The sequence below is a fragment of the Mus caroli genome, unplaced genomic scaffold, assembly GCF_978045245.1.
Source record: "Mus caroli unplaced genomic scaffold, Mus_caroli_1 scaffold_4, whole genome shotgun sequence".
In the NCBI taxonomy this organism is placed as follows: Eukaryota; Metazoa; Chordata; class Mammalia; order Rodentia; family Muridae; genus Mus; species Mus caroli.
This window is the reverse complement of record NW_028227259.1, coordinates 94,334,960-94,348,587: the sequence shown is the minus strand read 5'-3', so window position 1 is coordinate 94,348,587 and position 13,628 is coordinate 94,334,960. Positions and strand designations below refer to the sequence as shown.

General features: G+C 42.9%; 2 protein-coding genes across 12 annotated transcripts in view; one reads left to right on the top strand and one right to left on the bottom strand.

The window, feature by feature from the left end:
* The window catches only part of Rassf6 (Ras association domain family member 6), a 40,658-nt gene extending 36,685 nt beyond the window's left edge, over positions 1 to 3,973 (top strand). For 4 of the 7 annotated variants that reach the window (XM_085836847.1, XM_029477923.2, XM_021163329.3 and 1 more), the window contains one exon: positions 3 to 3,972. In XM_085836847.1, the coding sequence (XP_085692973.1) occupies positions 3 to 78 (76 nt within the window). In that variant the 3' untranslated portion in view covers positions 79 to 3,972. Of the gene's footprint in view, positions 1 to 2 lie in introns of all 7 variants that reach the window. The other 3 variants (XM_029477926.2, XM_085836848.1, XM_029477922.2) reach the window with 2 other exon arrangements.
* A 2,228-nt stretch (positions 3,974 to 6,201) lies between these two features.
* LOC110294754 (alpha-fetoprotein-like) overlaps positions 6,202 to 13,628 on the bottom strand; it is a 44,373-nt gene continuing 36,946 nt past the window's right edge. For all 5 annotated transcript variants that reach the window (XM_029477063.2, XM_021163190.3, XM_021163191.3 and 2 more), the window contains 2 exons: positions 11,408 to 11,540; positions 6,202 to 6,631 (listed from right to left, as the gene is read on the bottom strand). In XM_029477063.2, the coding sequence (XP_029332923.1) occupies positions 6,563 to 6,631; positions 11,408 to 11,540 (202 nt within the window). In that variant the 3' untranslated portion in view covers positions 6,202 to 6,562. The remainder of the gene's footprint in view (positions 6,632 to 11,407; positions 11,541 to 13,628) is intronic.

Genomic DNA, 13,628 nt, shown 5'->3' with positions numbered 1-13,628 from the left:
AGATTCAATACCGAAAGGGCCTTTATCCTGAAGTGTCTACAGAGTAAACAGGCAGCTAAAACGGAGACCACAGTCTAGAAGCCCTGCTCAGCGGAGTTAGAGGGAGCACTGCAGAATCCGTGTGTGGTCTGCTCTGCATCCTAATACGCATGGCTCTGAAGCTTTGGACAAACGAATGCCGAGCAGCCTGCTTCCTCTTTGAAATGCAGAGGTTGGCTGCGGTTCAGAGTTGGACTAAGGCAAGATGGGACTTCATTTCAGTACTGAAGGGAAGCCTGCACACTGCCCATTCCAAATGTCCTCGATAGCAAGTTCTCAGGTGAGCTCAGACTCAAGTGGACTCTGCTCTTATCACCTGGGTTAAGCTTGTTTTATCTTGCACTCTTAAAAGAGCCGAGATACTTTGATGACTCATAAATGATGGGAAGTAAACATTTCCAATTCCTGATGTCAACAAGAAACACATTCTCAAGCCATCAGCGATCTGAACTGACCCTGTTTCACAGCTGTGTAAACATCTGAGCATTTTCATAAGATTTAGGAATAGATCTACAAGGGCTGATGATTTTAAACTCTGAAGTATCAGAGTGCCTGACCTTTTAGAATAAGGTGGTTTTGGATTTTTGTAAAGAAACCTAAACTCGAGGCTGGAGTGATGGCTTCGTGGTTAAGAGCATTGAGTACTCTTCTAGAAATCGCCAGTTCAGTTCCCAGCATCTACAGGGCAACTGGCAATCATCTGCAACTCCTGTCCCAGAGGATCTGATACCCACCTATGTGGGCATTGCAAGCACAGGGCGCACAGACACAGAGGGAGGCAAAACAGCTATATATGTTATAAATAAACAAATATTATTTTAAAAAAAAAAACTAAACTCTGATTGTTCATGCTCTTCATTTGTCCCCACACCCTTCTGTGTAACTGGTAACATCCAAGCTGTTTTAAATGTTTTTAAAAATGGGTTGTAGTCATTATCTTTCTTTACCCTTGTAAACAAATATATACCACAAACATAAAGTATACTGTGTTTGCTAGGAGAGGACTTAACACAAATGCATCTTACCGCAAATGTGTCACTGTTGCAGAAGATTCCTGCAGATAAAGCCATGCTACTATAGCTGAGCCAGGCAGGACATCACAGCATCCTTGCTGTTGTATAAGACCCTCTCCAGGGTCTCACAGGTCTGCTAATCCCACCTGGAAAAGCAAAAATACTATGGGGTTTTATTTGTAAACTTATATCAACAAGGAGGTTTAATCAATATTCTTCTATCCCCAAATGACTTCCATTTGAATTTCGTCTGACATTGTTCAGTCGTGTTACCTGTACTACGGTGAGGTTGTATTATCAACATTAAATTGTGGAACAGTTCTAACAGTGAGCGAATCATGCTCAGCATCGCCAGAACTCGGAGTCGGATTCTGGCTGACAGGATAGGAACAGTGTGGCCTTTGTGTCCAGGGAAGCCTACCTCACTGGTTGAAATGAAATCTTACATTTCTAATGTTTTGCCTATTGATCAAGAAAGGCATGGTTTCATCTTACTAAAAATGGACCAAAAGATCGTAATATATTGGAAAACCTACCCAGGTATGATGGCATATCCTTGGAATCTTACCCTCAGGAGGTGAAGGAAGGAATATTTCTATAAATTCGGGCCAGTGCAAACTACTTAGTAAGCTCCACGCCAACCTGTGCCTTAAATAAGGCCCTATCTCAAAATGAGATATATGTGTACATGAAGTCTACAAAGTACGTACAAAGCCCAGCAAGCCTTACAGAGGAAAGGGAAGATGGTATGAAAACGCATAGGAGAGAAATGCAAATAACTGCTAAGTGTTTGCCAAGTATCATATCTAACAATGACCAACTGCATCATCTGTTCAAATCACTAAAGAGAAACCGTGCAGTCACATAAAGTGAGTTTAGCATGAAGAATTATTTAACTATGATAGGACAGCAACAGAAAGGACAGAAATAGAGCTCTAACGGGTACCTGGCAAAGCCAGCCCCACACAGCCCTGTTTTGAGTGTTCGTGGAGATGAGGACTAAATATAGACACGAGGATTCTGGCTAGTGATCTGACCTGCACTGGGTTCTAGTTATAGCACCACTGCCTGAATCAAAAACTGTATAAATGGACCAGGTAGACAGAACCACAGAGCACTGCACCTCACAGGCTGCTAGCACTGGGAAGAACACGGGATAAAGGGTGAAGGAAAAATCTGGTCTCCAGGAGCCATGGAAGCCTCAAAGACCTCCAACGGCTATGTTTTTACAGTACGCCCTCTGCTGGCAACATATGATATTGTGTAAGCTGCGAAGGAAACTTCCGAACCCCCACCACCTAGGGCCGACTTCAAACTGAATTTGGGCAGAGAAAATAAAAGCTACCATATCAGTGCAACAAAATCCCTATTAGCAAAGATTAAACTATTCGGCAGATAGTGACAATGTTTGCTGCAGCAAATGTTTTTCCCCCTTGAACACAAATTAGATGTTAAATTTATCCTATAATTTATTTATAATTCTATTTATAAGATGTTATATGGGCATCAGAGATACAAAGGCTTTCCTCAAAGTTCTTTACTGCGCTGATGCTGCAGTCATTAAAATTATATTTTAATAATAGAGCTAAATTTTCTTTATAAATATAAGAATATATAATCATATCATAAAATACTCATCCATTAGGTTATTATTTACTTGTGTCTTTGCACACTAATGCTGTGTATCCACTCACAAACTCAAAACAAGTTATGTGTAGATTATAGAATTATTTGTGATTCGTGTTTCTCCAACTTTTTATATTTATTGAAAATTATACAATGATGCATTTCAATCAGGAAAGAAAGATAAGTTGCATGAAAGTCATCCACAAAGAGTAAGAAGTACACGCAAGAATAGATTCCCACTAGATTTTTTTTTTCAAGACAGGGTTTCTCTGTATAGCCCTGGCTGTCCTGGAACTCACTCTGTAGACCAGGCTGGCCTCGAACTCAGAAATCCACCTGCCTCTGCCTCCCGAGTGCTGGGATTAAAGGCATGCGCCACCACGCCCAGCCCAGGAGATATTTTTAATTAGTCAGATGACACATTGACCTTAGCTTTGTGAGATTTAACAAATCTTTCCCATCTCCCAAAATCCTTCTGCAAATCAGCTAAACATAATGATTGCCTTTTATTTTTAATTGAGAGACAATTGGGAAAGTATGTCATCTAATGTGATGCTGTCGGGTAGGATGTGGAATGATTGATCCGGCAAGCTAATCACATCACGTGCTTATCACATGCTTTCAGCATCTAGGAATGCTAAGGGACAGAGCAAAGCAGAAGGGAGAGCACATGTCTCAGAGTTGCTAAGGCTCCCCAAATGCTCTGCTGGGTCTCTTCCTCAGGCATGTGATGGCCTGAGCCCACCGGAAAAGCCTGTTTGATCAAGCACTGCTGCACCTGTTTATGGAAAGCCAGCAGGCGCCCCTCTGGCGAGCTCTAGAACATCCGGTTCTCTCAGACGTGAATATCTGGACTTCAAAGGCCAGCACTTATCCTAACACCTTTGGTGCAACTTCCTAAGCAACGCAGAGCCAGAAAACCATTCCCTGGGGTCCTGGTCTTCAGAAACCGTGAGATCAGAAACGTTAGCTGTGCTGTGTGGCTAACTGCTAAGATGGCTGCACAGACCTAGATAACTAATGCGGTTTCTAAGGCCAAATCTATTTCAGCTGGTTTTGCATGGCGCAAGACCATAGATGTTTTGTCAAAAGAAAAAAAAAGTTTTTTCCTTGTTTTAGGTGATCCAAATATGTCATTGTCAGTTTCATATGAATTAAAATTAAACCCCAGATATCATACCATGATTATTAATCATAGAGTCTGTTGCATTTTACAGTTGTACTTTTTGTATTTCATATTATGTATTATATATAGGATATGCTCAATAAAATGGATAAACAGTTCCTGAATTAACTATCTAAAACACTCATAAACTCAACTGTGCATTCTTCTCTTTATTCACAAGTCTGATCCAGTAGCTAGAAATTTTGCTAGGTTTTTTACTTAACATCAACTGCCCCCACAAAAAATAAAAGCCACCCAAATATATTTTATTACCTCAGGACTCTGAAGTATTCAGCTAGCTGGCATTACTGTGGAAAGTAGTTCCAGGCTGTGACTGGTGTGAGAAGCTGAGGGGGAGGCATGCCCTGAGCGAGGCGGCTGATGAAGGGGAGAGTTGGCAGGTTTAACTACTATGTTCAAGTATGTACATGGGAAACACGATAGGATAGAGTCGTTAGAAAGGAAACCTTCAGCACCATCCATTTGTACTCTTACTGGTATTTAATACGTTAGGGTTGAGTCACTGACATCAATATTTGAGAAAAAAAAAACAACCTGAGATTTCATATAGTTGTTATACCATTTGCCTTCTGCCTTTCAGTCTCATAAAGAAATTACTCTTTGAATCATATGTTATATATGAGGAATGTAATTCTTGAAAGGCTACGAGATTGACTGAGACACTCATTAGAAGAAATGGATAGGATTTGAACCCATGGGTGGATGTTAAGGGTTGAATTCTAGTAGACTGGTTCCAGGACTCTGCTCAGACATTAAGGATGCTAAAGTACTTCCCTAAAAGTGGACAAACTTCATGTAACCTGCCGCCTCCCACTAACTCCATCATCTCCAGCTTACTTTTGACAAGGTAAGTGATGTGTGAATACTGTTATACTGAATTGATTAGGGGTTAAAGACAAGGAAAACTCTATTTGGCACAGTAATGGTTAAGTATCTTTTCTCCACAGTCAACTGACTGCACGGGAGTAGCCTCCACAGAGGAGATGTGCCTGTAGCTGTTTCACTGAACAATTGTGAGAGAAGTGTGAATAACACATGTAAATGTTGGTGCTTTGCCTATTAAAGCATTGAGAGAGAGTTTCGGTTACATTTAAATCAGCATATGTCACACACACCCCGCCCCCTGCCATTGCAGCCTTCTCTTCCAGTAAGCCTCATAGCCCACAACCACTTTGTTTTTGTCTTACAGCCAGACATATTGGACTGGGGAGCCATATTGGGCTGAGGAAATGATTCAGAGGGTAAAGTCCTCGCTGTGAAAGCACGAGGATCTGTGTTCAGATTCCCAGAGTGCACGTAACGCCAGATATGATAGCATACATCTGTGATTCCAGGGCTCCTAGGGCAAGGTAGGGAGACCAGAGAGTCCTGAGAAGTTCGTCATCCAGTTGGCCCAGTGAACCCAGTGGCCAACAAGGCAGAAGGTCAACACCTAGTTTGTTCAGCTACTGCCAGACATCTACCATGGCATTCGTGTGCCCACAAACACACACACACACACACACACAATTAAAAAATACAATACAAAAACCACAGGCAAATGGGTCACTCTCACTCTCCGAATCCCCTTCACCTCTTGTCCAGCTGTGGAAGCCATTCTTGCTGTCTAGTTCTGAGCAAGGCTTTATTATAATGCCTTAAATTGATTGTGTCTTAAATCAGCTCATCAGTGGCTTAGGCTCCCTGTATTTACCTTTATTTTATCCTTTTATGTTTTCAAGTGTGTGTGTGTTTGTGTGTGTGTGTGTGTGTGTGTGTGTGTGTGTGTGTGTGTGTGTACAAGCGCATATGTGAGAACAGGTCCAAGTAGAGGCCAGAAGAGAGATCCTCCAAACAGGAGCCATAAGCAACAATGAACTGTACATATGGGTGTGAGGAAGCAAATTTGGGCCCTCTAAAAGAGCTGCATGTGCTCTTAACAGCTGAGCTGTCTCTCTGGTCTCCACCACAGTATCTTGCACAGTGTATTGGACGCATGGGATGGTCAACAAATGTGAATATTGCTAAGGTACATAAACATATTAATAACTCTGGAGTAGAAAAAAAAGATCAAATATAGAGCATCATTAAAAGTTTTCTGTTTCTCAAGTCAAAATAATTCACTTACTCAGTAACTACTAAACTATTAGTGCTGATGTTATTAATATTAATACATTGTTATTATTAATTTACATAATTAAATTAATATTGAAAAAAATCAGAAAAAATTAAAGTCCCAATTATAAATCCGTTGTGTCATTTTCTGTACAATTTACTGCTCAAATTCATATAAATGTATTGCGTGCCATTGTTGGCAAAGTCAGCTTTGAATACACCCAGGAGAGCCAGGAGCCAGAGCCCAGTCATGAAGATAACTTTATTCGTGCCTTTCCCTCTTAGAAGTAGTACAGACTGCTCCATGTCAACCTTGAAGCCTCCACTGTGGGGACAGCAGCAGTTCCCAGAGAAGTGTGGCCGCACAGTAAACTGTCTGGAGGCCTTGAATGTTCTTTAGGTTCTTGTCCCTGCCACTGCCCTTGAGAGGCAGGCCGTGAGGTGGGAGAGCTCTGAGGGGGGGCTGATCTGGGAGTCCATATGTCATCTGCTGAGGGGAAAGGGAAGGTGGTGTGGACCGGCCAGTGTTCTGAAACAGCGCTGAGCCAATGAGAAGGCTCTCTGTCAGCTGCCCCCTTCCACAGCGCTGATCTCAGCCATGATCCTACATCAACCGACTCTGGGATGAGCTGGCCTCTAAGAGGGACTGGCACCTTGTGATCAGTTGAAGTCCCTAGGGGAAAGAACAGGCATGACTGTGAGAGGGAAGAAGTCAAAACTATCATGGTCCAGGCCCCTAAACAGAAACTTGGGCTTCCATGATGGATCCTGAGATGACTCCATGATGCCCCTTCCTCTCAGTGTCAGTCCTTCCCACAGGCCTGGTGACTTAAAGACTCAGTTAATTGCAAGTCCTTTCTCCCTTTCAGGTCATCTGAACTAAAATAGTTTGATCTCTTCTCAAGATGGCCAGGCTCTTTCGCTGCAGGATAACACATAGGTACATGTACATACATACAGATAGACTCATGTACATTCACACACAGATGCACAAATACACATGGCACATATACATACATACATACATACATACATACATACATACATACATACATGTGTGCACATGTGAGCTGGCTTGCCTTCCAAACACCGATAGCATTCCTGGGAGAAGACTGAGTATATTCATTTAGTCCCTCCCCTTGGGCTCTGACATCATCACAGTCCATCCTTTAGGTAGAGCAGACTTTTCAGGCTTGCTTTGAGTTATAAGCTTCTGGACTTTAAGAAATCCCTCCTCCTTCAATAACCTGTAAGTTTTAAAGTCAACTTTCTTTCTTTTTTAAGAAAATGTATTTACCTTTATCTTATGTGCACTGGTGTTTTGCCAGCATGTACGTGTACATGAGAGTGTCAGACCTTGCAGTTATAGACAGTTGTAGTAAGCTGCCACAGGTAGCTAGGATTTGAACCAGGGTCCTCTGGAAGAGCAGTCAGTGCCCTTAACCATTGAGCTATCTCTCCAGCCCCCTTTTAAGTAAAATTTCATGAGAAGTCATTGTATTAGCTTAACCAAAGACCCAATTTGTTCATTTCTCTGAAGTTAATAGTAACAGCAGTCTGATGTGTATCTGTCTTTTCTGACATCATGTATCCCATAGTTCCTTGGTAACTTGTGATTGTTACAATAACCAGTAATGTGCAAATATGTTTTTGGCTCAGGTAAGATAGGGGAAAGGCATCCAGGAAAACCAATTTGTTTATTCTTTTATGCTGTTGTGGATTAAAATTAGGGCCATGTGCTAAGCAAAGGCTCCATCAGGAAGCTATGTAGCTGTGTCCTGAGCCTAGAAAAGCAGAAAGCAATCTAATCATGTAGGCGGCCCAGAATAAAAGGGGAACTACACAGTCTGACTACAGTCCACGAAAGACTGCCAGGGAAAAATGGGTGTGGGCTAGGTGGACGTGCTCACAAATACTTTTAACCCCAGTTTGCCCAGGGCTGCGTAAAGAAGACACCCTATGAGGTCAGCCAACAATTCGTCTAAAGATAACTCTGTCTAAATTGAAAGATAATGCAACATTTTATTGCAGAAACTATATAAGTAAAACCCAGAGTTACTCTAATTTTGTGAGAAAAGTACCTGCTTGTGCTTGGTTTGGGAGCATGGAAAAGGGGAGATCAGGAAACCACACACACACACACACACACACACACACACACACACACACAGCATCATTTCATGATGTCAGTGGAAGCCTACAAAAGAGACACAACTTCACTAACCAGGTGGCTGCTGTAATGTCTCTTTTGAGAGATAACAGGAAGTCTCTGACCTTTAGCAGACCCATCTGCTATTGTAAATAATATTTCCAGTAAATCTGCCATTGAATAGACTACCAGTTTCTAACTTCAGTAGCAACCTGTTAACAGAGAACATACATGTTCCAGTTTGAAGCGGGTGCTTTAAACCAGGCAGTGTGACACAGTACGCTATAGTATACAATACTCTGTAGTACATAATACACTACATTAATTAAATGATGACAATGCTTCTTTAAATTATTCCAAGACTCGTAAGAGGATGAAAAAACTTAAAATTGTCTCTTAGAAATAGAGAATGTTCTCTGTTCATCTTATTTGTGTTATAAGCCACATTGTGTATTACTTGGTGTTCAACTTGTGGAATTTATCAAAATACAAACCATTGGTGGTCAGTGGCTCAGTGCGACCTGATCCATGTGTATTTAGCTAATCATCCTACTTACCACGCCATCATTCTTTTCTTCCTAGTTGTATCGTGCTATTGCAGTAACTTTGAGAGTAGACTCATTAAGCCGGGCCAACTCATCCTGTGTAGAGTCTGGCCTATTAAAATCATAGGTAGATTCGTTCTCTGTTAACCTGTGTGGATCCGCGTCTCAGAGAAAAATTAACCTTTCATTCTCCTTTCACGTTGACTAGCAAGCACACTTCACCACACCCGACTCCTGCTGACTCGCGATAGCTTTGTTCAGTTCTCACGTCCTGTGAGGTGACGAATAGGTCTGGTGCGGCTATCCTTCCTCACAGAAGATTTTGCACGATTAGACTACAGAATTTCTGTGAACAGAACGCTTTCTTTGTACCTGCTGAGACGTGTTCCTATACTCTCGTTGTTTCCTGAACTGTGGAGTCTCCTTCCTTGGTCTGTCCAGATTCAGCCTGGTGCTACACACCAGTGCCTCTCTTCTTCAGGAAAAATCGGACTGAGTGCCAGGTTGTTTCATTTCCATGTTTTGGTTTATTCTGGCTGGTGGCAGCCTCCACAGGTGGCCAGCCAGCCAGCTGAGCCCTCTTCTGGAATCTCAGCTCCAGGAAGACTCTTGGCACATTACAACATGTTCTCCATGGCTACTGAAACCCAGAATCAGTTGGCCAACAGAGAAACCAGAGGCACAAACTTCTGAAGACAAGACTCCAAGATATTTTCTTCATTGGTTCCTGCATTTTAGGCTAACTTCTTTACGCATTGCACAGTTTGTTTGAACACATATTCTAGCCTTAAATACTGACATTTAATATCCCCCAATTTTCTTCCATATTGGTGTTGTTTCCAGCAGTTTCTTTATTTCTACTACCACCCTTTCTTCTGGCTTCTCACCCCAAGCTAGACCTAAGGACATGCCGGGAAGGGTAGAGAGTAATCTGTCCACCTTCACAATGAGAAGGGGTTCCTGGGATGTTCTCCTCAGAGAACACACCACACCACCAGCAGCAGCAGTACCTGGAGCTTGCTAGAAACATGGAGTCACTCCACACAGACCTACTGAATCAGCAGCCCTGAGGGCAGAGCATGCTCACTATGTTTTAGCTGCCGTCCAGATTATACACACTAAAATCTGACCAGCCTGGCCTGAAGCAAACAAGTAAACACGACCCTCCGAGAAAGAATCCAGTGGAATGATGCGTTAACACTCATAAGTCCTAGCGCCTTTTGACTCGTATAACATAGCGTTCAGGTAACTTGTATGGCCTTCTCAAATGAGAAAGAACCTCAGAAGGGACAGGGTAAGGAAAAAATCTTTAAAACTAATAAGTAAAAATATGCTACAACTTGCCAACCCTTACACAGACTGTCTAGATAGCCCCCAATCTATGAAGGCTCAACTTAGATTTTTTTTTTCTTACTTTATGTGAACGCTATACACAGTGGCAGTGGACTTTTACTGGAAGCATAAAGTTCAGAGAAGCAGCAGAAAGGAGCAAGTAGTTAAAGCAATAATGAAGGTTATTATCTTTAAAAATATTCCTGAGAGCCACTGCTAAACAGAGCTCTGACCAGCCCCAGCCTGCCTTGCCAAAGGTAGAGGAGCCTGTGGCTCAACCACACAGTCACATGCCCTGCCCAGTCAAGTTGTCAGACAAGCCGTCCCTCCGGTGGCTCCCCTGCATCCCTTCCTCATTGAGATGGTCCACGGGTTTGCCGAGACACATTCTATGGCACCCTAGGCAACTTTACAATCCTGTGATTTACAATCACTTACTCTTAACTGCATACAACAGCATTAATTATAGAAAATTGGCTTCCTGGTGGTTATTTGTGTGTGTGCATGTGTGTGAGTGTATAAGTGTGTGTACACAGGTGTGTGTGTGTGCATGTGTGTGTGTGTGTACACAGGTGTGTATATGTGCATGTGTGTGTGTGTGTGTGTACACAGGTGTGTATATGTGCATGTGTGTGTGTGTGTACACAGGTGTGTATATGTGCATGTGCGTGTGTGTGTGTGTGTACACAGGTGTGTATATGTGCATGTGCGTGTGTGCATGCACGTGTGTGCGCACATGCGTGTGTGTGTGTGTGTGCGTGTGTGTGAGTGTATAAGTGTGTGTACACAGGTGTGTATATGTACGTGTGTGTGTGTACACAGGTGTGTATATGTGCATGTGTGTGTGTGTGCATGCGTGTGTGTGTGTGCATGCGTGTGTGTGTGTGTGTGTGTGTGTGTGTGTGTGAGTCTGGTCCTGTTCTTCCCTTTCTGAGTTCCTGAGCCCCTCTGTTCATGAAGTTCTGCCCACTGAGGGAATAAAATTCTTTTTTACCTGATCCCCAGCTTCTGTCCTCAAAGAGCAACAATTCCTGATCATGCCCTAGAAATTTCTAGAAAAATAGGAAATCTCACAATTTTCTCCAAATGTCAATTTTTTTAAAATTTTTAATTTGTAAATGACTGTTTCTCTGCTCTTAGAACAGGCTTCCATTCAACCGCCCGCTCCTGCTTCTTATTTTTCCCTCCCATCTGGCACCAGAGTTATTGTGTCTAACTCTTCTATTTGTGTCTGAGTCTTCCAGTTTCTCCAAACATACATAAATGTTATGATACCCAAAGCCCAGGAACGTACTGTACAGTCCGGCCCGTCACTCCCACCCATTCATTCGGTCTGCGATCTTTCTTCTGATCTCACAGTTGCAATGGGGAAAGGGTAACACCCCAACTCTCCTTTGTGTGTTTGCTTGAATAATATAGATACCTCTTCTTGAAAACACACGTCTCTCCTCTGTGCCTGGCAGCACTTCTCCACCAGTTGAACAAAATTCTCGCCAATGGAACGGAACACGTCCTCTGCTGCGTGGGGCTTCTGCTTCACCAGGGTGCTGAGGAGCCTAAAGCAGAAGTGGGGGAGGGGTATTAGCTCCTGAGTTTGCAAGGCCACCTTACTGACTTAGATCCACAGAGCATCCTTGACTTCTCCACACCGAGACATTCTTCAGGTTAAGGATACTGAAAAGTGACCCCGTGGCCTCAGAGTGCACACAGTGTTCATCTCTCCCTTCATTTCATATGAACATTCCGTCAATTTTTCCTTCTTAGTGTGATGAGCACACCACTTTAGTTATCACTGTATAACTCCTGCTAAGGTGAGCAACTTCGTTTCCTGCCATTTTCTTGCACACGGATGAAATACAGTAGCTTCATCCCCCCCTCCCCTCTTTTATTTTACAGTTTGGGCAGCTAGCTAACTTCCACTCGAACACCGCTAGTCCTACATGGTGGAAACTGAGAGCTTCCTACATGTTGTTAAGTACAGACCTATACATGAATTTGAAGATGCAATGGCTGGCCTGCCATCTCAGATTTCTCTCACAGATGGCTCCGTCACACCAAGCAGGAGCATTTCAGCCACCAGGAGCATTCAGAATGTCAATCTAGTTGAAGTAGCCCTACTTACGCACATCTAAACCTTCTAATCAACATTGATTACATTACCAATTTTTCCCTTTCTATTTTCTTCCTTCCTTTCCTTTCCTTTCCTTTCCTTTCCTTTCTTTCCTTTCCTTTTCTTTTCTTTTCTTTTCTTTTCTTTTCTTTTCTTTTCTTTTCTTTTCTTTTTTTTTCCTTTCCTTTTCTTTTCTTTTCTTTTTTTCCCTTTCCTTTCCTTTCCTTTCCTTTACTTTCCTTTCCTTTCCTTTCCTTTCTTTTCTTTTCCTTTCCTTTCCTTTCTTTTTCCTGCTTAGGTCAAGAGAAATTTAACGACAAGAAAAATAAGAATGAAGAATAAGAAACGGGACTCTAGGGCTATGACTCAGTCAGTAAAAGAGTCTGCTGTGCAAACATGAGAATCTACGTGTGGATTTCAGCATCCACCTAGAAAGCCAGTTTGGCCCCCTCCCTTGCCTGTGGCACCAGCTCTGTGGGTTTGGTGGAGACAGGGGATCACTAGGGCTAGGCTAGATCCAGGTTCCTTGAGAGTCCCCGTTTCAGAGGAATTACACAGAACATGATAGAGGGTTGCACAATGCCCTCCTCTGACTTCTACACATGCTACATGCTTCTACACATACGTGTGTGCATATACCATACATGCACATAGACACACATACTTGTATAAAAAGAATAGGGGGCATATGCATTAACCAGTATTGTACTACTTATCTTAAAACCACTCTTTGCCTTTTACAAACACATTGGTAATCCCCAGTGCTCTGATGCATGCTGTAAATGGTATAAAAGCAAATATGTCCAAGCTTTAAGCCACACTTCTTTGACAGGCTAGGTCTGGGTTCAGACAGGAAATAGTTCAGGCTTTTCTGACTCAAAGACAAAATCTGGGATATTATTGAGTTCTAATATTAGGAGATGGGAAACTCTAGCTCCTCCCATCCTGGCTCACTAGACTGACACAGGCTACCCCAAGTGGCAGAATTGGCAGTGACAGTTATCATCCAATGGGTACAAGGAAGCCACGTGAGATCATGCTCTGTCCCCACAACACTCAGGTCCGAGCATGGATCTCTTCCCTGCTGTCTCAACATGGGGAGCTGGCCTGAAACAAGACAGGTCACAGGGAACTCTGTTTCCAAGGCTGAAATGCTTCCTGCCCTTTTCTGTCTCTTGGCCACTACTACTCGCAAATCCTAAACATGTGTGATACAGAACAGGTCCCGGGCAACTGTCAGCATGGTCACCAGCTGGGCAGATTGGACTCTAGAAGCAAGGTAAGGAGAACAGAGCCCTCCGGCTCACCAACTCAAACAGTGCCCACAGGTCCTACAAATTCTGGGTGGGTGTTGACTATGAACTTGACACAAGGCATTAAAAGCAGATGTCCATCTTGGCATGGTGCCTGACTAGCACACTTCCTTAAAATTCCTGTTTTTGTCAGACATGATGGCGCATACCATGAATCCCAGCATTTGGGAGGCAGAGCCAAGAGGACTCTATGCATTCAAAGACATCCTGGTCTCAGGTTT